A 25,460-nucleotide genomic window follows, 5' to 3' on the forward strand; every position below is an offset into this window, starting at 1 on the left:
GGCGACTCCTCTCTGGTTGTATAGAAGTCTATGAGAAAATGGTCCTACTTCTCTCTTGATGTATTATCTCAGTAAACATTGTAAACATGAGTTTATGGTCTCAATCTCTAGTTTCAAGTCTTCTTCAATCCAGCATGATGTTCATTTAGTACATTATGGTCCATTTAGAGTCCACCAGACCAGAAAGCAGGGGATGCTTTAGGGGGCGGGACTTACCTGCTGATTGACAGGTCGCTACCACGCTACCAATGCTAGTTAGCTACTAAGATGACTTTAACACTTAGCTGTAAAGTTGACCTTGAATTAGAAGCTGACTTTGTTAGCAGCTTCACACCAGAATCCACATGGATCCAGATCCAGTAAGGTTGCAGATCCACCCGTCGCTCCTCCAACAGTCCATATATGGTCACTTCCTTCACTGGTTGCAGAAGATGGCCGAACCATTTGTCTCCAACCAATGATGAAACAGTCAACGTTGCAGATTAATATTCGACTTTAATCCGGATTGAAGGTTCAGCAGGTGTTTCACATTATCTGTGTGATGATTTATTGTGATTTCACTCCTCGCTGTTACAGTAGCAACCCCACCTACACCACCACACGTTATGTAATGCTGTACCACGCATTACCTAACACCACACAGCGGAGCAGATGTTGGGGAGCAGCAGCAGGGGGGCGGGTGCACGCATGCACTGTCACGCCTGCCTCACATTCAGGTCCCTGACATTGAAAAAGGTCTGGGAACCCCTGGGGCTAGAATATCCAGGGCGCGGGCACGAGATCAGATGTGCGCGCTCCCGTCGTCGAGTGCAGATTCACACACACAGCAGCCAGCCAGCAACCAGCCGCGTCTCCCCCTCCTCCTCTCTCTCTCTGTCTCCCTCCCTCTCTCTCTCCCTCCCGCCCCGGAGTGAGTCCCACGCCGCCTCGGCGATGTCGCATAGTTTCTAGCCCGACATGAGCAGCGGACGAGCCGCTGGAAGCCGCGCGTGTGCCGGACGCTGACGACATGTTTCCCCGCGGAGGAGCTCGGAGCTGCGGAGCCTAGACGGCGGTTACAGGTAGGCTGAGCCCCGCTGGAAAACGCTCCATCGAGCACCGTGGAAGTGTGTGTGTGTGTGTGTGTGTGTGTGTGTGTGTGTGTGTGTGTGTGTGTGTGTGTGTGTGTGTGTGTGTGTGTGTGTGTGTGTGTGTGTGTGTGTTCGGGGCCCAACAGGTCTCGGAGCCGGTCAACTTTCCCCGATACATTGTTGCGTCGCTGCGTTGATTTACTGCGTTTTCACTCCGTGTGTGTGTGTGTGTGCGTGTGTGTGTGTGTGTGTAACCGAGCGATAAGCTACAAGTTTGGGTCGTTTATCACGGATACTCCGAAACAAATTGGTCGATTAATCGATTAGGAAGTCGACAGGAAATGAATCTGCGACCATTTTGAGGTTAGATTTGAACGTTTTAGTTTTTTTTTTTAAAGCCAAAAATGTCTTAATGTTTTTTCTGTTTTATCGACTAAACGAAGCAGATTGACACCATTAAATACACAATATAATTTGGATACAAAAGATAAAAATAAGCAACTATTTAACATTTAAAGCCGAAATATCTTTTACTAAACCATAGAGAATGCAGATCAGTCGATACATATTAAATCGTTAGTTGGCGCCTGTATCCAAAATACAGAAATAGAAGTATAGAGAACTAAATGAGCAACTATTTTGATGTTTAATTACACATATGAAGTCATAATATAATGTTTCTCCTGTTTTATTGACTAAAGATTGGAGTAAGCAGATTAATGAACAACTATTAAATCGACAGTTAAAGCCTGGACCAAAACAGCAAATATTATTGTACATAAAAGTAAATACAACATAACAATTTGATAATTGATGAGTCATTTTCAAATAAAAAATCCCAGAATATCTTCCTGTTGTTGTGCGTTGTTTGGACTGAATGAGGCCTGGAGGAACAATCTTTTTTCTAATTGTTTGTACACCAAATTTTTAATAAATGAATGGAGAAATAAAAATAATGCAGCCTTACATAATCTGTGAGGCCCACAGTGTTACAGGACGAGTGTGTAGGAGTTGGCTATGGTATGATGTAATGTGGTACAATAGTACACAAAGGGGTAGTACTTGCAGGGATGATGTTGCATTGGATAGTAGAGCTTTGAATCCTCAAATATTCACTCATCTTTATTTTCATCATCTATTCCGTGTTTTGGAGGAAGAACATCTGTGCTTAAAACGGCCTCCAGCTCTCCTCCCGGAGGCTCTGCTGATGATTCGGGTCTTTGTTGCTCTCTAATCTGTTTTCTAGTCGCTCGTTTGTGACTCAACAACGACTGAGAGCTGTGACACAGCAGGAGATGAAACCGTCTAGATTTCAAGGAAGATTATAGGATCACGTGACCTCCTCCTCTTCCTCCTCCTCTTCCTCCTCCCCCCCAGAAAGTGAAAAGAGTGACACATCTCCAGTTAAAATGGTTGATTTATGAAAGCATTGTGGCGCCGGAGTCGTTGCCTCAGTCTGATGATGAAGAGGAAGATGATGATGATGATGATGATGACGACGACGACGAAGGCTCGTGGTCAAAGGTTCCTCTGAACATGTCCCCCTCCTCGCTGCTAACTCATCGTCAGTCCGGACGGAGGAGCTCCCCAGTCGTGATGGACGAAAGAGAGGTTACCATGGCAACTGCAGGCCCTCTCTCTCTCTCTCTCTCTCTCTCTCTCTCTCCCACTGAGTGAGAGAGCAACTTTACTTTTACTCGTCACTTCCTGTGAGCGAGGCGACGCTTGTGTGCTGTTTTTTTTTAAATATGCGTCAACAATCAAAGACATGCTGAAGATGCAGCTGCTTGTTTTTTATTTTTAGTTTTGTTAACTGCATGGTGACCAAAATGACGGACATTCACAATATTATCCCGATTTAATCATCAAAATGTGCTTAAAACGGCACAAAAACATCCTGGAATCGCTTTACATTCAGTTCAGAAACTAGTGTTTTTATTGCACAACATTTCTTAGTTTTTTATTTTTTTGTGTGCGAAAAACAATCCTTAGATAAGATAAAAATGAATCATAACGTCTCCCTTCATAAATAAATGGATTTCCTGTTCAAGTCACCTTTGCTGCTCCCGTTGCCTAGCAACCAGCTGCAGTTGAGTAGAGAAGAGGTAACTTACATTATATGATTATAATGGAGATCATATTTTATCCTTTTTCTTTTCATATTTTCATGCATCTGCGGCCATGTTGATTTAAAAATCCACTCATCATCATCATCATCATCATCATCCACAGCGCTGCAGCAATGCATCTTGGGATACGTGAAGGATCCATCAGTTGGATCCTCTGAAGGGAAGAGGAGGCGTCTTTGAGATGGGTCGGTCTCAGTTGCTGGATTAGGACTCATCTGCAGTGTTAGAGGTGCCGACAGGTCTGACCTCTGACCTTTTAAAGGTATTTGCAGCTGCGTAATAAAAACCCATCATAGATTATGACACACCAGACGTCACCACAACACCTGCTCCAATTAGCTGGCTTATCTTTTATGATGACGTTGTTGTGCGTCTCAAACATTCCAGACTTTAATCTCATACGATCATAAACCAGCTGAACAAAGTGGGTCAGACAGTAAAAGGTGTCTCTGCTTGGCTTCCTCCCTTCCTTTCATGGGAGGAAGTCGCCGTTCGTCGCCAGTAGCGGTTTCACAAAGGGTCCGTGCTGTCGTCTCGGCTGCCCTAGTTCCCTTTAGAAGGCCATGTAGGCCATCGGATAGCAGGTCGTCTCTCTCAGAGCTGCAGCCACACTTTACTTAACCATATAAAAGCCGAGTCAGGGAGTTCGTGGCTCTGGTTTTCACATTGTTCTGGTTTCTTCTCGCCCCGTGCTGCAGCACAAAGCCGTCGGTATGCGACACCCGTTCTTCGCCGCCGCCGACAACGACTTTTTAAACCGTTACAGCTGCGACAGCCTCGTCTTTTTATAGCTCCGTCTATTTGGGGCATTTCTGAAATAGTCTACTTTTCGTTGGCTATAAGAACTTCATACGTTGCCGCTCTGTTGTCTTCAGCTCTTCGATGTTGGCTCCAATCATCCTGTACTCGCTAGACCAGCCAATACGGGGTTTATGGCGCTGCTGCCAGTTATTTTTATTTTTGAAATCAATCATATCTTCTTAGGCTCTTATAAAACAGACTTTTATGGGAAAGAATATCCTGGTTTTATCTGTTGCCTGCTTATTCAATTGCTTTTTAAGTTTTTGCCATTAATGTATTAACATTTTATTGTAATATATAGATGTTTAAGTTCTTACATTTCTTGACTCCAGCTGTATTTGGCTACGATGACGGCACTCTGGTCCTCTGTATTGTTTAGTAGTAGACCAGTAATGGCGCTCTCTGCTAGCCAAAGTTCGTAGTGACGCCAATTAGGAATTATTCTAGTCGTATTTTCTAAATAATATTCTCTCTAAATTGTTTTTTATCGATACCGATAAATCTGCGGTAGGCTAATACAACTACATCGTCATGGTAACCTCTCATCAGTGTAGCCTAATAAGCCACCCAGCTGCAGTGCATTGTGGGTACATTTTATTTGTCGTGACTCGTGTAAATAAATGCTAGTAGACACAAGCTAAGTTCTCGTGTGCTGATAATTAAAGTGACGGTAGGTTAGCCCCGAAGTTAAGCAACTCTCAGGAACACTTAAGGTGGACTGACCTTTTAAGGTGGACCAGTGCTATTCTCCTCTCCACTTTAAAAAAAAATCCTTTAACTATTTAACTGACAGCATTGTTAAACGGTTAATTATTAACGTGTCAAATGCAAACGGCTCTGTTTGTGTCGGAGAAACACAAAGTTCAATCTTAAAACGAACAAAAGCGTCACGTTGCATTTTAATGAAGTCACAGCCAGAAAGTCCGGACTCTCTGATGAACATGAAGTGATTGTTAGAACTCCAATACTCTTATTTAGTATCAGCAAGTACCTAGATGTACTTGTACTCACAAAAAGCCAGGCAGCTACTAAAGTACAACGTGTTCCTCCTGTTGAAAAGCCTCTCTGATGTCTGCTGGGATGTAATCAGCGAGGTCAGCGTCGTGATGTGCAACCATGCTACATTTTCTCCTTATCGCGGCGACTCGGCCTCCGTCAGCAGCACATGATGATGATGATGGTGAAGATAGGCAGCACATCACGATGACGCGACACCGGCGATGGGAAACTGTCACGTCAGCACAAATGTTTTTATTGCAGTTTTTTTTTTTAAACAACTAATCAAACAATTTAATAATAAGGAAATCACACATTATAAAGTCTCCCTGCATTAATAAACCATAAATACAAAAATGGCAGTTTTCTTTCCACGATACATCGTTTATTTTTTAATTAAGACTATTTTCCTTCTTTCTGCCATGATAGTGAGTTCAACTGCTTTTTTAAGTGATATTTACGATTAATCCCGATAACTTTTTTATATCCCAATCTATTAAAATACGATATCATCAACCAAGATCGTGATTTTAAAACAACAACAACAACAAAAAACAGTTGAATTTTCATTCTAGGGTTAAAGCTTGTTATGGTAAAGAAGTGAAAAATAAAACAAAACAAAATTAATTTAAAATAATTATGTATCCTTAATTAGTGCCAGGAGATTTTATGATTTATGATCATCTTATTAAAGTTTATTTTCTTGTTTTTCCAAAAAAACAAACAAAACATTGAGTTAAACCCGATGTGTGTCTTATTCGCGACACAATAAAAACATTTGCATCCTGTAATCGCTTGGCTCTCTGGCGGCAGAGTCCGATCCGGCATCCCTGCCTGTCTAACATTCTGCTGAGTCAGGAGTTTTCTGTGGAAAGCAAGTCAACAGCGACTCAGCGAAGGCTTCGAGCCAGGGGGGGGGCAGCAAGCCGGGGCTTCATGAATCCACTGGAGCTGCTGAGTGAAGAAGAGGGTGAAAACACACAACCTCCCGTTCTCTCAGAGGGACTCTTGTTCACGATGCGGGACCTCCGAGGCGTGACGGCGAGCCCACATGCCCCGAAGTCGTTGTTTAACGCCAAGCGGCCGTTTGGAAACCAGTTGTGGGAAAGAGGAGTGGAGGGTCGGAGGAAGAGTCTGGTTTCGTCTTCGTCGGGGCATTCCTTCACGTTGTTGACCGTAAACACACTGCAGTTGTAAAGGTGGAAACACATTCATAGAAACAGAAGGGAGTGCCGATATCTGGGGTTCTTACTGTTAGACTGTTTGTTGTCGTATCGGGTAATATGTTAATATGACGATGCTGTTTAATCTTCATATGCACCATGTGAGCAATAACATCCTGCCGGCTGATTAAAAGCCTTTTTATTTGTTTTTTTACGCCGTTCTGTGAGGAGTGAGCAGGTTTTCATGCTGGTTCGGCTTAATGGTCTAAGTCTTATTATTTACCTAAATATGAATTAATGATGCATAACACACCTTAGTGGATATTGTATTAAAGAAGATCCATTATTCTCCTTTTCCTGGTTCATACTTGTATTTCCGGTTCCTATTAGAACATGTTTACATGCTTTAATTCTCAAAAAATCTCATTTTTCCCATCAGGATCACTGTTTGACCTCCCGCCCCTCCCTCCCAAAAAGCCCAGTCTGCACCGATTGGTCAACTAATAGTGTGTTTGACAGAAATGAAGTCTAGAAGTCCAGACTTCATTTCAGACTTCAGATTTATGATTTATGTTTGTCCTCTCCACACAAGCTTCATTTGAGGGCGGGACTAACTAGCGGCTGGTGTGGATATTATGCTAATAAGTTACTTGATGACATCACTAGTTTTACAATTCTAAAGATTTGAATTGAGGCGTTCGACGCGGTTCATGAGTCTCTGTGCGGGAGAGGAAACTCCCTTTGGACTTTAGGCTTTGACACCAATAAACACACTGAAGGAAGAGAGAGGAAGCAGAACTGCATTATGGGTCGTCTTTAAGGTGGTCTAGAGGTTCAGTGAGTTCATGTAGATTCGGCTGATCCTGTGAACCTGTTTTATTTTGCGGACCTTTTATAAAAATACAAAAGCTTTTGACTTGAAATCCATCTTGATTTTCTGATCATTTCTAGATCATTAAAACCGTCTGGATCCAGTTTTTTAAAGAGTAAGAGAATGACATCATCGACTTGAATATGAGACCATCTGGATTGAACGACTGTGTAATAAGTGGGCGTCGTCATGGTGACGTCCCACGTTGGTTAGAATACGGTTTTGAAGCATCTAGTCCGGCTTTTTAGCCGTCATCATCTTGGATTTTGGCCCCTCTTTATTCCTCCAAGGAAGTTGCTATGACAACGTCTTGTTTCCAGCTACCTGCCCCTCCCTCCCAAAAAGCCCACTGCTCTGATTGGTCGACTAATTAGTGTGTTTGTCAGAAATGAAGTCTAGAAGTCCAGACGAAGACATTTACCTTCTTTTTCTCAACATCTAACAAGCTTTTTTTTAGGGCGGGGCTAACTAGTGGCTGGGCGGGTATTATGCTAATGAGTTACTTGGTGACATCACCACTTTACAACTTAAGGCGTTCGAAGCGGATCAGGAACAGAGAAAATAAATACACATTTCTATATCCTCATGAAAGCATGGTATGAATGTGCAGCCCGACACTGAAGCTTTGAGCATGATGTCACTGCAGATTACAGTCTGAGCTCGCAGCCTTGAGTCGCCGCTCGCCGCCGCCTCGAGCGTCCTCGTCGTCTGGTGGCTTCGTTGGCTTCTCTTCCTCCCATCCTCCACATCGTCTTCTAACCTCCCCCTCCCCCCCCTCCTCTCACGTGTCTCTCCAGCGGGTGCTGTCGCAGTCGGGCAGCGTCATGGAGGCTGGATGTGTGGTTGCCGCGGTGATCGAGAACGCTGCTTCAGGACCCCAGCATCAACCAGGAAGCTGTGACGTCCTTGAGGGGTGAGTCGACTCCTTTTTCTGCACGCGATGAATCAAAGTGAGGAGCGGCTGAAAACGTGGATTTTACGTTTACGTTGTAATTTAGCGACACCGGTCTGTTCTCATCAGAGAGACAGGTCCAAGGCCCTGTCTCTCTCCCCCTCTCTCCCCCCCTCTCTATCTCCCCCCCCCTCTTTCTCCCCCTCTCTCTCCTATCGCTCTCCTATCGCTCTCTCTCTCCCTCCCTCTCTCCTCTCTCTTCTCCCCCTCTCCTCTCTATCTCCCTCTCTCCTCTCTATCTCCCTCTCTCCTCTCTATCTCTCTCTCTCCCTCTCTCCTCTCTCTTCTCCCCCCCCCTCTCTCTCTCTCTCTCTCTCCCTCTCTCCTCTCTATCTCTCTCTCTCCTCTCTATCTCTCTCTCCTCTCTCTTCTCCCCCTCTCTCTCCTCTCTATCTCTCTCTCCCTCTCCTCTCTCTCTCTCCCTCCCTCTCTCCTCTCTCTTCTCCCCCTCTCTCTCCCCTCTCTCTCTCTCTCTCCCTCTCCCCCCCCCCCTCTGAAGTGAGGGTTTTTGTGAAGGCCTCGTGGGTGGATCGCCTTTATGGCTCTTGAATAGATGAGCTCTTGCAAACAAAAGCCGCGGCTTCTCGTTGACCCCGGGCGCCGCAGCGAGACACGTGATTGGTTCCCGTGGATCTGAGTGGGGAAACAAGGCTTCATTAGTGTTTTCCCTGCGAGTATATTCAGAGACTCGAGCACGGACCTCATGCAACATGCTGGTGCAGTGTCATGATTGCAGCCCCAGACACACATTATGACTTAATCTCTCACCTGCTCCCTCTGGTGTATTTAAACCAAACTGCATGTCTGATTTTATGCATTCTGATTTAGTTTCTTTTTAAATCCTTGTGTGTTTGTGCAGCGACGTCCTGCCGCCTGCCGACCCGGACAAAGAAGACAAAGACGGCAAAGACGGCAAAGACGACAAAGACGACAAAGACGCCGACGGCGATCCTCCAGCAGAGAAACCGGAGACATGCAGTCTCATGGTACACGCCCACATCTCTGACTCAGCACTTACACAAAACACAGCGTGGTAACGCCAACCGTCCCTCCGCCGTCAGGCTGCAGCAGCGGCGGTTTGTGTAGGTGATTCACGCGATGATGTCACTATGACACCATGCCACTCGGGTCGTTACTGGGAGGGCGACTGGCTCGGTACGACAGGGAAAACTAAGGAAATAGTCGATTTATTCTTCATTCAACATAATTCTTTAACATTCAATGCACTCAAATATTGGCATATTGGCAAAATTATAAATAACAAAAAGAAATCTGTAATGTAAATAAAACCCAATTTCTCCACAGAGATCAATAAATCAATCCCGTCACTTAGACCCAACAGACTGAAATATAAATGTGAATCTGCAGTGGGCGGAGCCTGAACACCGTCCAATCCAACTGTTGTTTCGCTCCGCTTATTAAGCTTTCAGGTGTCTGAAGTGTATCCTCAGAGGAACCCGAAACTTCAGTTTAACGCTGTAGACATCATACATCTGTCCGTGCTGACGGACGTACGACTACCAGCTGTTCACACTCTCTCTCTCTCTTCTTCTCTCGCCTGCCCTCTGACAGGTGAGGAGTGATGACATCACGGAGCTCCCAGCCGAGCCGCTGCTTCGCTCCTGCGTCAGCACGGCGAGCATGAAGGTCAAGAACATGAAGAAGTGGGTGACATTATTATTCTTATTCTTATTATGGGATGTTTGAGCTCTTATCCAGGTGTTGAATACTGACGAGGAGCTCTCTTTCCTTCAGGCTGACCTTCCCCAGAGGTCACTTCCCCCGGTTGGCAGAGTGCGCCCATTTCCACTACGAGACCGTCGACTTCGGCAACGTTCAGGTGAGACCCGGAAACACAGGGCTGGTACGGGTGCTGGAAATCCTTGAAAACACTTGAATATTAGTGTTGTGTTTTCAAGGTTTGAAAAGTGCTTGGATGTAGAATAAAGGTCTTGAAATGTGTGTTGTATGTGATGACATCTATTCTAGAACAGAGGAAAGAAGATCTCCATATCTGAGGGACTGAAAACAGCATTTTCTGACATTTCTTTATGAAAAATGCCTTTTGATGATGAACAGATGATGAAAATAGTTGGTGATTATATTTCTGTGGATCTGTTAGTGGAATTAGTTTTCCTTTCATTTGTGGTCCTTCTGTAAAAAGCTGTCTCCAAACATCATGTTGGTTGTTTAGAGGACAATAACATCTCATTTAATGTGATGAACAAGTGACATAATAAGTAGACTGAATACTGACCATTGGATTGGTACAAATATGGAGTTTACCACAGCTGGAAGGTGCTGGAAAAGCATGGAAATGCACCTTGAAGTGCTTGAGAAGTGCTTGAATTTGACTTTGGAAAAGGCGTTGGAACCCTGCAGAGAATTTCACAGCAGAGACTTGGCTCATTGGCTCAGAGGTCAGAGGTCATTTTGGTGATTTAGCGTCTGAAAAAGCATCATTCTTGAGATCACGTGACGAGCTGTTTGTGTCTGTGAAATATTAATTTGTTCATATCAGTGATTATGCAGATTTAATTAATCCCATAAAAAGCTGTGATCCCGTTCCCAGCAGTGTGTAAATCCTCCACATTACATCATATTAATGTCAGACACATGGAACCCCGTAAAACCTGCGATCCAGATTCACTAGACTCAAACGTGTGATGTCACCCAGCGAGTAAATGTGATTCAACAAACCTGGAGAGACTGCCGAGTCGTGTTTTCCAGGATTGGTGTTTGTGTGACTCAGCATGAAAGTGAAAACCTGTTCTGACTGAACAATGTGGGGTGTGTGATTATATGCTTACGGTTAAATGTGGCTGCACGTTGTTTTTATTATAGACTTGATTTCAGACATTCAGGCTCCAGAAGACGGATCCTAAAGACTCATCCTGTAGCGCCACCTTGAGGATGTTTGGTTACAGATATTCATGTTCTCATGACGTTACATTCTTTATTCAAAATACCTGCAAAACTAGTAACGTTCCCATCTGCCCTGGCTGTACTTTGTTTAGTGCTAATTAGCAATCGTTAGAGGAGTCGCCCCCTGGTGGCCAGCAGAGAGAAGTAGGACCATTTTCTCATAGACTTCTATACAACCAGAGAGGAGTCGCCCCCTGGTGGCCAGCAGAGAGAAGTAGGACCATTTTCTCATAGACTTCTATACAACCAGAGAGGAGTCGCCCCCTGGTGGCCAGCAGAGAGAAGTAGGACCATTTTCTCATAGACTTCTATACAACCAGAGAGGAGTCGCCCCCTGGTGGCCAGCAGAGAGAAGTAGGACCATTTTCTCATAGACTTCTATACAACCAGAGAGGAGTCACCCCCTGGTGGCCAGCAGAGAGAAGTAGGACCATTTTCTCATAGACTTCTATACAACCAGAGAGGAGTCGCCCCCTGGTGGCCAGCAGAGAGAAGTAGGACCATTTTCTCATAGACTTCTATACAACCAGAGAGGAGTCACCCCCTGGTGGCCAGCAGAGAGAATGACAGTTTAAGGCACTTCAGCTTCGGCTTCACTTTTAAGAATCGGAGGTTGCCGCCTGAGGCCAAACCAAGCTTTGTGATGTTAAAAAACGTTTAAAAACTGTAATAAATTTGCAACATAAGCTGCAGAAACGTGATTTTAATAACCTGCTGATATTTAGAGTCAAAGTCTAGAAAGTATATTTAACATTTAAGAGTATTTGCAGCGGTGAAGCCTCGTGGCCGTTAGCCACCTGGTTACCCAGAGTGCACTTCAGTGTGCTTGCCAGCAGAGTGCAGCAGCACCAACAGGAGCTGTGCATGGAACGCCGTGGGGCTGATTCCCGACATGTAGCCACTTAATGGACTGTGGTGTGTGATGGAGGACTGGGGCTGAACTCCCAGGATGCTCTCTGTCTGTCTGCTGCTGTGGTTGCTATGATACGATGTCTGCAGAGTGAAGCGGCACATTGAGTGACCTTGAAAAGCAGAAATATCAAACACACAGTGGACACCAGCTTTCCTGTTATGTCCTCATCTTTCTTTCCATTGCTGCATCTCCCATGATGCATTTTTTTGGCTTGTGGTTGACAGGAAGGGAGGGTTGTTGCTGATCAGGGTCTCGTGGGGTCCTAATCGCAGCAGACTGCCGCCGCCGCCGTCTGGTCAAACTGATCCGGCTCCAGATAAGCCCCGCCCCCCTGAGAGGAAGGAGAGAACCGGAGGCTCGTCTATCTATGTTGTGCAGCTTTGCATCTGTGTGATGGATGAGCTGCTGCATCTGTGTGAGCCCATTTACCCCCCCTCCTCCCCCTTTGTCACTGGAGAATAGAGAGCGGCTGAGAGAGAGAGGGGGGAGGGCGGCGGTAGGGGGAAGGGGGGGAGACACACAGGAAGCATCCTCGTTTCATATCTGCTGAATGGAGCGGCGAGATGGTCCGGCGGCTGGGAATCTACACTTTATTATATTTATACACGTGGACGCCGTTTTAAACTCGTGATTTGACTTCTTGTTGGGGAGGAGGATTTATTTATTTATTGTTTAAGTGAGGTCCAGCACACAAAGGGAGAGAGCCTGCTCCTCCTCCTCCTGTTCCTCCTCCTCCTCCTCCCGGCTGTGGACGGCATCTGAGACGGCGGCAGGTAACAACCGATGACGGCTTTTGTCTGTAAATGACATAATGCAGGTGGGATTCCTGCACAAAGGGGGCTGAAGTTTTATTTTGAAAGGAGTATTCCTGGAGGAAGTGGTGCTCAGGCATGCCTCTCACATATTTGCCTTTTTTAGTTTCATATTTTGAATGTGTTTATTTCATTCACATGCTTTTTATTCCAAACAAGCGATGGAGAGCTTCCTCTTCCATCATTCAGGAACAAACCTCTGAGTCTTTGAGTCTGCGTTGCAGCGGAGCAGCAACTAGGTCGCCGTGTGTGTGTGTGTGTGTGTGTGTTGTGTAACGGTGTGTATCTGGACGAGCAGCTAACGGTGCTAAATTAGCACAACCCCCCCCCCCCCCCACCCCGTCTTGTTCACAAACTCCCTCCAGGCTTTGATCTCCTCCGGTGTGATTTTGGAGATCTGTGCTAAATCTGAACCTCCGAGCGCCGACACTTTCCACACTTTATGTTTTATACCTGTGATGCTGCAGGATTTAAGTGAGACTGTGAAGCTTTGCTTATATTTAAAAAACTATCTTTTATTTAAAAAAATGCATCTTCATTTTGTGAGTTGAGTTTTGTGCTCGTTGTGGAAGTGTTTCCCTGTGTTTGGACATGATGTTGCTCTTGTACAGCAGCATATTTAATATTTAATATCCCCCCTCTCTTTGTCACAGTTGGCCTTCGCGGAGGGGCAGCCGGGTGAAGGACCGAAGGCCGGTCTGGACTCCAAAGAGCTGGTCTTCCTGGTCCAGATCAGCTGCCAGGCTCGGAGCTGGCTGGTGAAGAGATCCTACGAGGACTTCCGGGTTCTGGACAAACACCTGCACCTGTGCATCTATGACCGCCGCTACTCCCAGCTCGCCGAGCTGCCGCGCTGCGACGCCCTGAGGGACGCCGTCGAGGTTCGCACATAATCACGATATTATCCTCATAATCATCATCAAAATGTGCTCAAAACTCTTAAAACGGCACTCAAACACTGGAATCACTTCACTTTTAGTTAAGAAACACATTTTTTATTCTTTTAGTATCTTTTTTTTGAGAAAATTAATAACTTCTCCACCATTTAAAGCAGTCTTGTATCCTTTACAATGTATGCTCTTTGTTGTAGGGTTATTTAATTCCTAATTTATTTCTATGTAATGTTATTTTATTAGTGGCTCCGGTACTTTTACTGCTGTTCGCACCGAGACTAATTGTATTGACTTGAATTGAAAGCTCGACGGCTTTTTCCAGTTCCTCATAACGATATTTCCAATAATCCCGATAACTATGATCAACTTATTGAGTGGTTTTATCTCGATGTGTGATTAAAATCCGATATTCTGTCTGTTTGAGACGACGGATCTACAACTCCAGTATCTTGATCTGTTCTAATGATGAATCTTTGTTCATATTCCGTGGTTTTATCTGCTAATGAAACGGTTGGATGTTTGGAAAAGGACTCTGCTTGACCTCCGTCGTGTCTCCGTCCAGTCAGGAACCACGATGCTCGCCACCTACCTGTCCCGCCTCTCCGCCATCGCCGACAACAAGATCAACTGTGGTCCGGTGCTGACGTGGATGGAGGTATCGGCTCGTCAATATTTCATGTTCACTATGAATATTTAAGGAGTTAGATCTCCAGTTAATATACATGTTGCTTAGTAGCTAGTAGCTAAATAATAAAGCTAGTAGATAGATTATTGGACAATAAGCTCTGGAACCTGGAAGACGTTCAGATCAGGCTGCTGACGAGTAAATCAAATAAAAACCCACAATTCTAGACGACGTGTTTCGTTTCGTCAAAGTAACGTAATGTTCCTTTATCGTGTTTTCCAGGTGGACAACAAGGGGAACCACCTGCTGGTGTCCGAGGAAGCGTCCATCAACGTCCCCGCCATCGCCGCCGCTCACGTCACCAAGCGCTACACGGCCCAGGCCACGGACGAGCTGACCTTTGAGGTGACCTCCGTGGTAGAACAGATAAACGGCGGTTTCTGTGTGTTTGTGATCCGCGTCGTTAAAACGTTGTTCTGTGTTCCAGGTCGGCGACATCGTCTCCGTCATCGACATGCCGCCCAAAGAAGACACGGGCTGGTGGAGAGGGAAGCACGGCTTCCAGGTACACACACACACACACACACACGCACACACACACACACACACGCACACACACACACACACACACACACACACACACACACACACACACACACACACGCACACACACACACACACACACACACACACACAGAGACACACACACACACACACACACACACACACACACACGCACGCACACACACACACACACACACACACACACACAAACAAACACACACACACACACACACACACACAGAGACACATACACACACACACACACACACACACACATACAGACAGAGACACACACACACACACACACACACAGAGACACATACACACACACACACACACACACACACATACAGACAGAGACACACACACACACACACACACAGAGACACACACACACACACACACACACACACACACACACACACATACAGACAGAGACACACACACACACACACACACAGAGACACACACACACACACACACACACACACACACACACACACACACACACACACACACACAGCCCATGATGATTGATCCTGAGGGATGAACATGTATTGCTTCATTTTTATATTTGCAGTTATATATATATATTTAAATAATAATAACTAATAGAAGCTTGCTTATCATTCGGCTGAGATCAGCCCCGAGGCGACTCGCGTTCAACGACCTATTTCTGCAGCTTCAACCGACCAGAGTCGACCTCACTAAACCCCCACTGGTCTCTTCTCTCCCCTCTGGTCCTCTCCTCCCCCCTCCGGTCTCTTCTCTCCCCCCCTGGTCCTCTCCTCCCCCCTCCGGTCTCTTCTCTCCCCCCCTGGTCCTCTCCTCCCCCCTCCGGTCTCTCGTCTCCCCTCTGGTCTTCATCTCTCCCCCTCTGGTCTTCATCTCTCCCCCTCCGGTCCTGTTGTCTCCCCCACTCATCCTCTCCTCCCCCCTCCGGTCCTGTTGTCTCCCCCTGCAGGTCGGGTTCTTCCCCTGCGACTGTGTCGAGCTAATAAACGACAAGATCCCTCCCAGCGTTCAGAGCTCGGTGCCCAAACCAGGTAAGCTTCAGTCCGTCTTCTTACTGGTTTGTTAAAGACCTGCTCCGGGCTGGAGGAGGGTTTAAAGTGGTGGTGGTTGTTGTTGTTGTTGTTGTTGTTGGACACGGAGTCCTGTGGGTTCTGAGATCCGCCATGCTGGGCGGTGTTTGTGGTTTCCTGGCAGGTCCGAGCTGCATGGAGGTGTTTTTATGGAAGATGTTCTGAGAGGGTTGAGAACTTGTTTGGTGGCTTTGAGTCTTGTGTTCCTCCTGTGTCTCCTCACCTTTCCATTCGCCAGTGACCCGCGCTGCATTCTTGTGTAAATGAAGAATATTGTTGTTATTTGAACATCAGTGTGTAAGAAACACGGGAAGCTGGTGACGTTCCTGAGGACCTTCATGAAGTCTCGGCCGCCGCCTCAGAAGCTGCGTCAGCGCGGCATCCTCCGAGAACGCGTGTTCGGCTGCGACCTCGGAGAATATCTGCACAACTCAGGACATGAAGGTGAACCACGCCGCCAGGCTACCTGGTAGCTACCTGTTAGCTGCTAACAGGACGTTAACACTGTAAAGTGTAGCTTTGAAGCTGACGGTGCTGACGTTGCTAACGTTGCTAACGGCTTCCCGCCTCCTTCAGTCCCGCAGGTTGTGAAGAGCTGCGCCGACTTCATCGAGAAGAACGGCGTGACGGACGGGATCTACCGGCTCTCAGGGATCTCCTCCAACATCCAGAAACTCAGGTCTGCAACGCAACTTCACTTTATCGGTCGGAATCTGATACGATGGTCTCGTAGGTAAATGATCAGTAGAGCTGTTCAGAGCACCGGGGTCATATCCGTAACCTGAGGATAGACTGGAGTTAAAGAAATAATCAATATCATTTCATAAATTAATATCTAAGTTGATCTAAGTTGCCTGCTTATTGTTTTCTTGGTCTTATTTATTTAAAAATGTTAACAAAAAGGACCATTTACACTTTTTATATGGAACGTAAAACATTTGAAATCAGAGGAACGCGTTACGATATGAACATCGACAAAGTTGTGATTCTTGATTTTATCTTGATTATCGTCTAAATATGTTTAAAACTCTTAAAAAGGTGCTAAAACATCCTGGAATCCCTTTCTGTTTGATTGAGAAACAAAAACATGCCGTTCATGTATTTATTGTAAAGTGTTCTGGTTTATAGTTTTGACCTTTCTGTTTATTCTCTGTGTTTCACTCTGTTGTGTAATATTAGATCAGTTTGTATGGCTGCTGTAAGTAACAGCGCTCTCTGCTGGCCAAACTATGAAACGACACCCAAGTCTGAATTATTCCAGTAGTGCTTTCTATATTAGCTTCTTTAAAAGTGTATTTTTCATATCATCTGTAGAGGAAATCTAATAAGGGAAGGGATTGTTATTATTATTTAAGGACGACGTTCTTTACCTGCTCTGCCTGTTAAATATGATTTATTATTTTTGGGGGAGGAATGTTCATCTTCTCCGTCTTCCTGTCCCGGTCCAGGCACGAGTTTGACTCGGAGCAGGTCCCGGATCTGAGCCGGGACGTCTTCACGCAGGACATCCACTCGGTGGGCTCGCTCTGCAAGCTGTACTTCAGAGAGCTGCCCAACCCGCTGCTCACCTACCAGCTCTACGACCGCTTCTCCGTAAGACTCCTCCTCTCTCAGGGCCTCGTCGCTGTGTGGGGGGTTCACTGTCACGGTCAGGACTACGTAAACGGGAGAATCAGGAGCCTTCAGGGGCCGACTGACCTCGATTCATGTGTTGGAAAACGTCCTTTTCCCTCCGCTGGGTCGTGATTGACGTCGATCGTCGGGTTTATTTGCACGCATAAACATTCATGAGTCGCTTTGCATTCAGCCGTCATCAATGTGGATGACCTCATTCCTGCATCCCCCCCCCCCCCCCCCCCCTCATTTATAAAACAGTGTGTAGGATTTAAAAAAACTGGAGAAACAATGTGAGATATTCGTGCCGGTTTCAAGTGCGGCTGGTAAACGGGGTCACGGCGTTGAGCTGAGCTCGCCGGGAACAGCAGGGATGTGCAGATTAAAGGGAGCTGCTCTGAATGTGAGGGGGGGCGGGGGGGCGGGATGAGACCCGATGAGACCCTCTGCTGGACCTCCAGCCTCCCGGTCTCACGTCGGTCTCACGTCTCTCTCCGTCTGCACAGGAAGCCGTGTCTGCAGCCACAGACGAGGAGCGGCTCGTCAAGATCCACAACGTCATACAGCAGCTGCCCCCGCCTCACTACAGGTCCGTCAGCTCGCCGTCGCCCCCCGCTGGCCAGGAGGCAGAGTTCTGTTTCTATTTATATAGATAATATACATAGAGGTCTAGGTAGAGGACTAGGTAGAGGTCTAGGTAGAGGATTATGTAGAGGTCTAGGTAGAGGATTATGTAGAGGTCTAGGTAGAGGATTATGTAGAGGTCTAGGTAGAGGATTATGTAGAGGTCTAGGTAGAGGATTATGTAGAGGTCTAGGTAGAGGATTATGTAGAGGTCTAGGTAGAGGATTATGTAGAGGTCTAGGTAGAGGATTATGTAGAGGACTAGGTAGAGGATTATGTAGAGGACTAGGTAGAGGATTATGTAGAGGACTAGGTAGAGGATTATGTAGAGGACTAGGTAGAGGACTAGGTAGAGGATTATGTAGAGGACTAGGTAGAGGATTATGTAGAGGTCTAGGTAGAGGATTATGTAGAGGTCTAGGTAGAGGATTATGTAGAGGTCTAGGTAGAGGATTATGTAGAGGTCTAGGTGGAGGATTATGAAGAGGACTAGGTGGAGGATTATGTAGAGGTCTAGGTAGAGGATTATGTAGAGGTCTAGGTAGAGGATTATGTAGAGGTCTAGGTAGAGGATTATGTAGAGGTCTAGGTAGAGGATTATGTAGAGGACTAGGTAGAGGATTATGTAGAGGTCTAGGTAGAGGATTATGTAGAGGTCTAGTTAGAGGATTATGTAGAGGTCTAGGTAGAGGATTATGTAGAGGTCTAGGTAGAGGATTATGTAGAGGTCTAGGTAGAGGATTATGTAGAGGACTAGGTAGAGGATTATGTAGAGGACTAGGTAGAGGATTATGTAGAGGACTAGGTAGAGGACTAGGTAGAGGATTATGTAGAGGACTAGGTAGAGGATTATGTAGAGGACTAGGTAGAGGATTATGTAGAGGACTAGGTAGAGGACTAGGTAGAGGATTATGTAGAGGTCTAGGTGGAGGATTATGTAGAGGTCTAGGTGGAGGATTATGAAGAGGACTAGGTGGAGGATTATGTAGAGGTCTAGGAGGAGGATTATGAAGAGGACTAGGTAGAGGATTATGAAGAGGTCTAGGTGGAGGATTATGAAGAGGACTAGGTAGAGGATTATGTAGAGGTCTAGGTGGAGGATTATGTAGAGGTCTAGGTGGAGGATTATGAAGAGGACTAGGTGGAGGATTATGTAGAGGTCTAGGTGGAGGATTATGAAGAGGACTAGGAGGAGGATTATGAAGAGGACTAGGTAGAGGATTATGAAGAGGTCTAGGTGGAGGATTATGAAGAGGACTAGGTAGAGGATTATGTAGAGGTCTAGGTGGAGGATTATGAAGAGGACTAGGTAGAGGATTATGTAGAGGTCTAGGTAGAGGATTATGAAGAGGACTAGGTAGAGGATTATGTAGAGGTCTAGGTGGAGGATTATGTAGAGGTCTAGGTGGAGGATTATGAAGAGGTCTAGGTAGAGGATTATGAAGAGGACTAGGTGGAGGATTATGTAGAGGTCTAGGTGGAGGATTATGAAGAGGACTAGGTAGAGGATTATGTAGAGGTCTAGGTAGAGGATTATGAAGAGGACTAGGTAGAGGATTATGAAGAGGACTAGATAAAGGACTATGTACTCTCCTCAGGTGGTTTGCTCCTTTTTAATGAGGTGTCACATCAGCGGCAGCACGGATCTGAACCCTCCTTTGTGTCCCTGCAGGACTCTGGAGTACCTCATGAGACACCTGTCCCACCTGGCCACCTTCAGCCCCGTCACCAACATGCACACTAAGAACCTGGCTATCGTCTGGGCTCCCAACCTCCTCAGGCGAGTCCTGACACATGCAACACCGTTTTAAATGTGTGTTTCCGTGACAACGAACTGGAGCAGGTCTCTGTGGGTCCAGATCTGTGAAACAGGATGTCCTTGTTCTGTATCAGGTCCAGACAGATCGAGTCGGCCTGCTTCAGCGGCACGGCGGCCTTCATGGAGGTGCGGATCCAGTCGGTGGTGGTGGAGTTCATCCTCAACAACACGGAGGCGCTCTTCAGCACCAAGCTCAGCGCCATCATACGGGAGAGCACCGGGAACAACACCATGTCCAGACCCAAGTCCCTGCTGGTCTGCTCGCCCTCCACCAAGCTGCTGACCCTGGAGGAGGCCCAGGCCCGGACCCAGGCCCAGCTGGGCTCCCCGGCCACCACGCCATGCCTCTCACACAGCGACTACATCGAGGTCGGCGAGGGACCCGGAGCCCTGCTCGGCAAGTTCCACACCGTCATCGAGCTGCCGATGGAGAGGTAACCCTGATCCCTAGACCTGATCCCTAACCCTGATCCCTAGACCTGATCCCTTTAGTTATCAGAAAATATAAAGAAACCATTTACAGGAATTGAAGATGTTTAATAGTTTAATAGTGAATAGTGCTGGTCCACCTTAAAGGTCAGCCCACCTTAAGTCTCTCTCGAACGTCCCATCCAGAGAGCTGAAAGCATTTACGATAAAATGTGTTAATTCCACAACTGAATCGTCTCTTTGACGGCCATACAAATATATCATGTGATGAAGACATAATTCCACTAACGTGTTGTTGTGGTCATCGGAACGCGTTGTATGTATTATTAAGTTTGAGCGTTGACGATGTTTGTTCCGCTGCAGCGGGAAGCGTCCTCCCGTCAAGGCCAAGAAGTCTCCGGTGGGGAACTGGCTCTCCTTCTTCCACCTGGGCAAGTCCTCCTCCGTGTCCAAGCGCAAGCTGAAGCGACATCCCAGCGAGCCCAACGAGATCAAGAGCATCGCGCTGCCAGGTGAGACCGCCGCCGCCGCTCAGCCGGGAAACCCCCAAAAAACCCTAAATACCACGCTGACGTTTGATTCAGGGGAAATAATTAGCTGTGAATGAATTTGCAGGAGGAAGAGGAGACGGCGGCACGCTGCGATCCACGAAGAGCGAGGAGTCGCTCACCTCGCTGCTCAACGTTAAAGGTGATCACTGTTATGTCTGTGTGTGATTGACATGAGAAACCTGAGAATATCAGGGCTGTCAAACGACTTTAATCAGATTAATCACCATTCCTAAATATACAAGAAAAATTCCCATTTTCTCTGTATATTTTTGTGGGAATAGAAAGATAAATGAAGCCTTGACCAATAAGGATGCACTGATACCACTTGAGACAGAGTACAAATACTTAAGTATCAGTACTTGCCGATACAGAGTACTGATACTTTATACCATTACAGTTCTAACAAACAGAGTAGAGATATTAATAATTAACTGTTTAACCTGCTGTCAGTTAAATATTAAAGATAAAAAAAAAGCTCACAGGAGAATAGTGCTGGTCCACCTTAAAGGTCAGCCCACCTTAAGTGCAGCTGGAGTGTTGATTTGTCTGTGATTTGGAGGTTAGACATGCATGTGCTTTTGGTTCCGTCCCAGGGGAACCGTCCACCTACCGGCCCCGCCGACCTCGCTCCACCAGCGAGGCGTTGTCTGACCACCGAGCCCCCCCGCTGGACGGGAGCCACAACAACAGCGGCGGCGACCGCGTCCGCACGGCGGCGTGCATATCCCCTCCGCACCAGGAGGACGATCTGGACCTCTGCCCGCCGGCCGCCGGCATCTACAGCTTAGACTTTGACCCCATGTCCTTCCAGTGCAGCCCACTGTCGGCGACGCCCGGCCCGCCGCGCCATAAAGATGGGAGCAAATGGAGGAAGAGCGAATGGGAGCCCGTCAACAACAACGGTGGCGGCGGCTACCGATCCCCTGACGTTAGCCCCGTCCTCGGTAGGGAGTCCAAGAAGGTCGCCTCCAAGCCGCTGTCGCCCAAACTCAGGAAGAAATCCTTTAAGATGCAGGCTGACGTTCCTCCTCCTCCTCCTTCTTCTTCACGGCTGCTGGAGAAATGCAACGCCCCCCCGGCGGACGGGAAGGAGGCGAGGGCGGCGTTCCCACACTGCAGCCCGGTGAGCGTGGCGAGCATCAGCGACATGAGCCAGCCTGCAGCGAACCTGCCGGACCCAGGTCAGTACGATCCTCTGCAACGCCACACATAGCTGCTACCATTTAAATCTTAAATATTCATTTCTTATGAAAGCTTCTGTGTCTTGTCCCATCATGTCTCGCCATAGCTTTGTTCGTCCTGTCATACTGTAGCGTTGTTTGTCTTATCCCCCCCCAGGAGCAGATAGACTTATGAGTTCAGTGTCTGTTCTCCCTCCTCACCCTCCCCTGACGAGCGCCGCCCGCAAGCTGGCGTTGGCGTTGGCCGAGTCGGCCCAGAAGGCGAGCAGCGGCGGCGGCTCCCAGAGACGACACGACCACCAGGTGGCGGGGGCGCCCGACAGACCGCCTCCCCGGCCCTCCGTTCTGGATCTTAAAGCGTACCCACAGGAGCACCGCGGCGGCGCTCCGTGGCAAACGGTGGCACGCAGCCCCGCCGGCGGCGGCACTCATCCGGGCAACTTCCTGCCCGCCCACCTCGTCTCCGAGGAGAGTAACTTCACGCCCAACGTGAGCCCGCTGGGGTCGGGCAGCCTGGACGAAGGCAGTGCAGAGGCGAGGAGGGAGGGGAGAGGAGAGCCCACCTATCAGAGCGTCGGGGTCTCCACGCCCACGCAGCCCGCCGCCGCTCAGACCCCCTCGCCGTCACCCGTCTACGTCAACACCGACTCCGTCAATGTTTTTAACTTCCGCGCGGTTCTGGCAGAGACCTCCATGCCGGCCTCCATCGATGAGGTCATCCCGCGTCCGCTCCATCACTACGGCAACGAGGAGGACCGGCCTCTGGGCGACGACGTCTACAGCAACCATCATCATCATCGGCCGATCCAAGCGGGACGGACGCCGGCGCCGCGGCCCGACGCCATCCCACCTCACATCCTGGGTCCGAAGAACCTGTACCGGCAGTCCTCCGAGGGCCACTACAGCACGTTAGGCCTGAGGCCCCCGTCGTCCCCTCAGTGCAGGCGTTACCGCCGGGACGAGCACCTCGGTGGAGGCGGTTGCCATGGGCAACCGGCCCCGTGGCAACAGCGGACGGAAGACCGAGTGATGTGTCACCCGGCCATCCGGAGGGCGCGCTCTTTCCACGCGCCTCAGATCAGCCACTACGAACTGGCGAAGGCGGAAGCCCCGCCCCCTCCTGACGCTATGTTTTACATGGCGCAGACGGCGTGCCAGGAGGTGCCGTATCAAAGACTGATCCAGACCGGCGTTCACCCGGTCCGCCAGCAGTTCGAGAGCGCCGACTACCGCTACGACCTCCCCGACGCCTGCGTGAACGCCCGCTACTATGTGGAGCCGTGCCGGCAGCAGAGCGCCGCCATGCGCCACAGCCAGTCGTACAGCATGCGCTCCAGGCGGGGCGGCGGCCCGGCGGACTACTACGACTACTCGCCGCGCCACGCCGCCCCCGTCAACCGGGAGCTCTACATCGAGAGCCGGGACACCGTCGTGTACCAGGCCCGAGACGCCGAGGTGTTTGTGTACCAGCCGCTCACGCAGGAAGTCAAATCCAAACGTAGAAACGTGCGTCCGGCGGCGTTGCCTTATGAGAGTCCCGTCTCGCCGGGCGACGCCAGGAACCGTGACATCATGCACACGAGGAGCAAGTCGGACCCCGGGAACGCCTGCCTCGTCTCCGCCGGCAGAACGGAGAACGTCCCCTCCGCCACTTCCCCGAACGCCTGCAGGTCTCGCCAGGTCGACCTCGAGGTCGCCAGGCAACCATTCGGCCACCCGGCGGGACCGTCCAGGCGGATCCAGATCAAAGAGACCTCCTCCTCGCAGCAGGCGCCGCTCCGCAAAATCCCCTCGCTTCCGGAACACAACAACAACCGGGGTCACGACCCCGAGCGCTTCATGACCAACAGCTACACCGGCGCCGTGAAGCCCAGCATCCTTCGGAGGTCGGGGAGGTCACAGAGCACCCGAGAGAACCGCCACTACTACCATTACCACGCCAAATCCCCGCTGGACCCCGAGCAGCCGGGCTCCTTCTCCACGCAGCCCAACCGGAGGACTCAGAGCACGAAGGTGCGGCCCACGCAGTACGACCACAAGGAGGGCTACTACGCCGCGCCCAGACTCAAACCCAGCAGATCCGGTAAAGCCGGGGCCGGGTATCTGCCGGGCGTGTCTCCCCGCGGCCACAGACTGCTGTCCAACGCTCTGCGTCAGGAGGCGTTCTATCACGGCGCCATGAGGTCAGAGGCCGGCGTCTACGACTGATTCTGGGTTTCATCGGATTCCACGTCGAGAAAAAAAGCACTTTATCTGACTGTTGAAAGTGTTGAAAGTGTGTTTTTTGTGCGTCTGAAAAAAGTGTGAAGAGGTCGCTGCTGGGAGGGGGGGGCACGCCTTCGCCATCGCCGCCGGTTTCATCTTTTTTAGGGAACTCAAAGGGAAACGGTGCCGATGTTCGTCTTTAAATAAAAAGGGAGGTTGAGAAAACGTATCTATTTTATTTAATGTGGAAACAAACAAAGCTTAAAGTTGGTTTTATTAACATGAGTTCATGATAGGAATGTGTATTAAAATAACATTTGTTTTAAATGTATTATATTTGTATAAATAACACGACGCTAACATGTGGCCAACGTACTGTACGTTTTGTTTTCTATTCTAGTCTGCTTCAGACTTCAACGAGCACTTTGAGGGCGACGTTTGAAACGCGTCGTCTTAATGTGGCGAACATGAAGCCTCTTCATAACTACATGAATACATTCTTCTTTCTTCTGGAAGAAAAGCAGCTTGAATCATGGCTAAATACTCAAATCAGCACTTTTCCGGGGGTTAAAATGGGAGACTTTTTTTCTTTATCACACATTGTAAAATGCAAATCTTAAAATAACAATGAGTGCTATGATTTCCGTTAAAGCTACGAAATACGCGACACATGCAGCATCGGCTCATCCAGCTCGGTGTGTTTTGTATTCTGCATCGTGGTTTTTGTCCCACTTTTCTTTCCTCCTGTTTTTAGGGAAACTTTTAACAATGTGGTGTTTTACATAAAAAATATGATGTTGTTTTATTAATTAAAGTTTCAAAATCCACCAAGATGTTCTGTTAAGATATGAAATAAATGCGTTATTTTAGTGAAAGTCTTAAAAAAATAAAGATATATCAGCGACGTTGAACTCTGTTGTGTTGTCGGTATATTTTATAGAAATTTAGCGTTGATTCAGTAAAATGGATATTCTGCCCACATTACCCACAATGCAACTGGACAACCACCAACTGCTTGTTTGCAGCAGTTTGAATAATTGTTGCCGCCGTTTGTCTCTGAGTTAAAGGTTAAAAAAACCTTGGAGTTGCCCTTTAATCATGTTTCCACTTGACCTCCGGGGTCGGGAGCTTTGTTGTGAACCCCACAGTGACGTCCGTTCGCCACCAGGTGGCACTGCAGCACTGCAGGAATGACAAAGCATCCCGTTGCATTCTGGGAGGAGATCAGACTTTGATTA

At 48.0% G+C, this 25,460-nt stretch overlaps 1 protein-coding gene across 4 annotated transcripts; it reads left to right on the top strand.

Moving 5' to 3' along the window:
• The first annotated feature begins 809 nt into the window (after nt 1-809).
• On the top strand, nt 810-25,122 carry arhgap32a (Rho GTPase activating protein 32a). Of its 4 annotated transcripts, XM_084020180.1 has the most exons (21): nt 810-1,061; nt 7,828-7,943; nt 8,842-8,866; nt 8,903-8,968; nt 9,555-9,646; nt 9,738-9,822; nt 13,286-13,513; nt 14,088-14,180; nt 14,433-14,555; nt 14,638-14,715; nt 15,679-15,760; nt 16,094-16,243; nt 16,376-16,478; nt 17,248-17,392; nt 17,920-18,002; nt 19,710-19,817; nt 19,931-20,290; nt 20,649-20,797; nt 20,901-20,975; nt 21,430-22,017; nt 22,175-25,122. In XM_084020180.1, the coding sequence occupies exons 2-21, from the start codon at nt 7,855-7,857 to the stop codon at nt 24,223-24,225; spliced, it is 4,773 nt and encodes a 1,590-aa protein (XP_083876306.1). In that variant the 5' UTR covers nt 810-1,061; nt 7,828-7,854; the 3' UTR covers nt 24,226-25,122. The 4 variants fall into 4 exon arrangements, with proteins under 4 accessions (XP_083876306.1, XP_083876305.1, XP_083876308.1 ...); XM_084020179.1 differs by having other exon boundaries at nt 8,842-8,968; XM_084020182.1 differs by lacking the exons at nt 810-1,061; nt 7,828-7,943; nt 8,842-8,866; ... (1 more) ...; nt 9,555-9,646; nt 9,738-9,822 and adding an exon at nt 12,386-12,593.
• Nucleotides 25,123-25,460: the final 338 nt, after the last annotated feature.

This window comes from Eutrigla gurnardus, assembly GCF_963514095.1.
Source record: "Eutrigla gurnardus genome assembly, chromosome: 10".
Taxonomy (NCBI): Eukaryota; Metazoa; Chordata; class Actinopteri; order Perciformes; family Triglidae; genus Eutrigla; species Eutrigla gurnardus.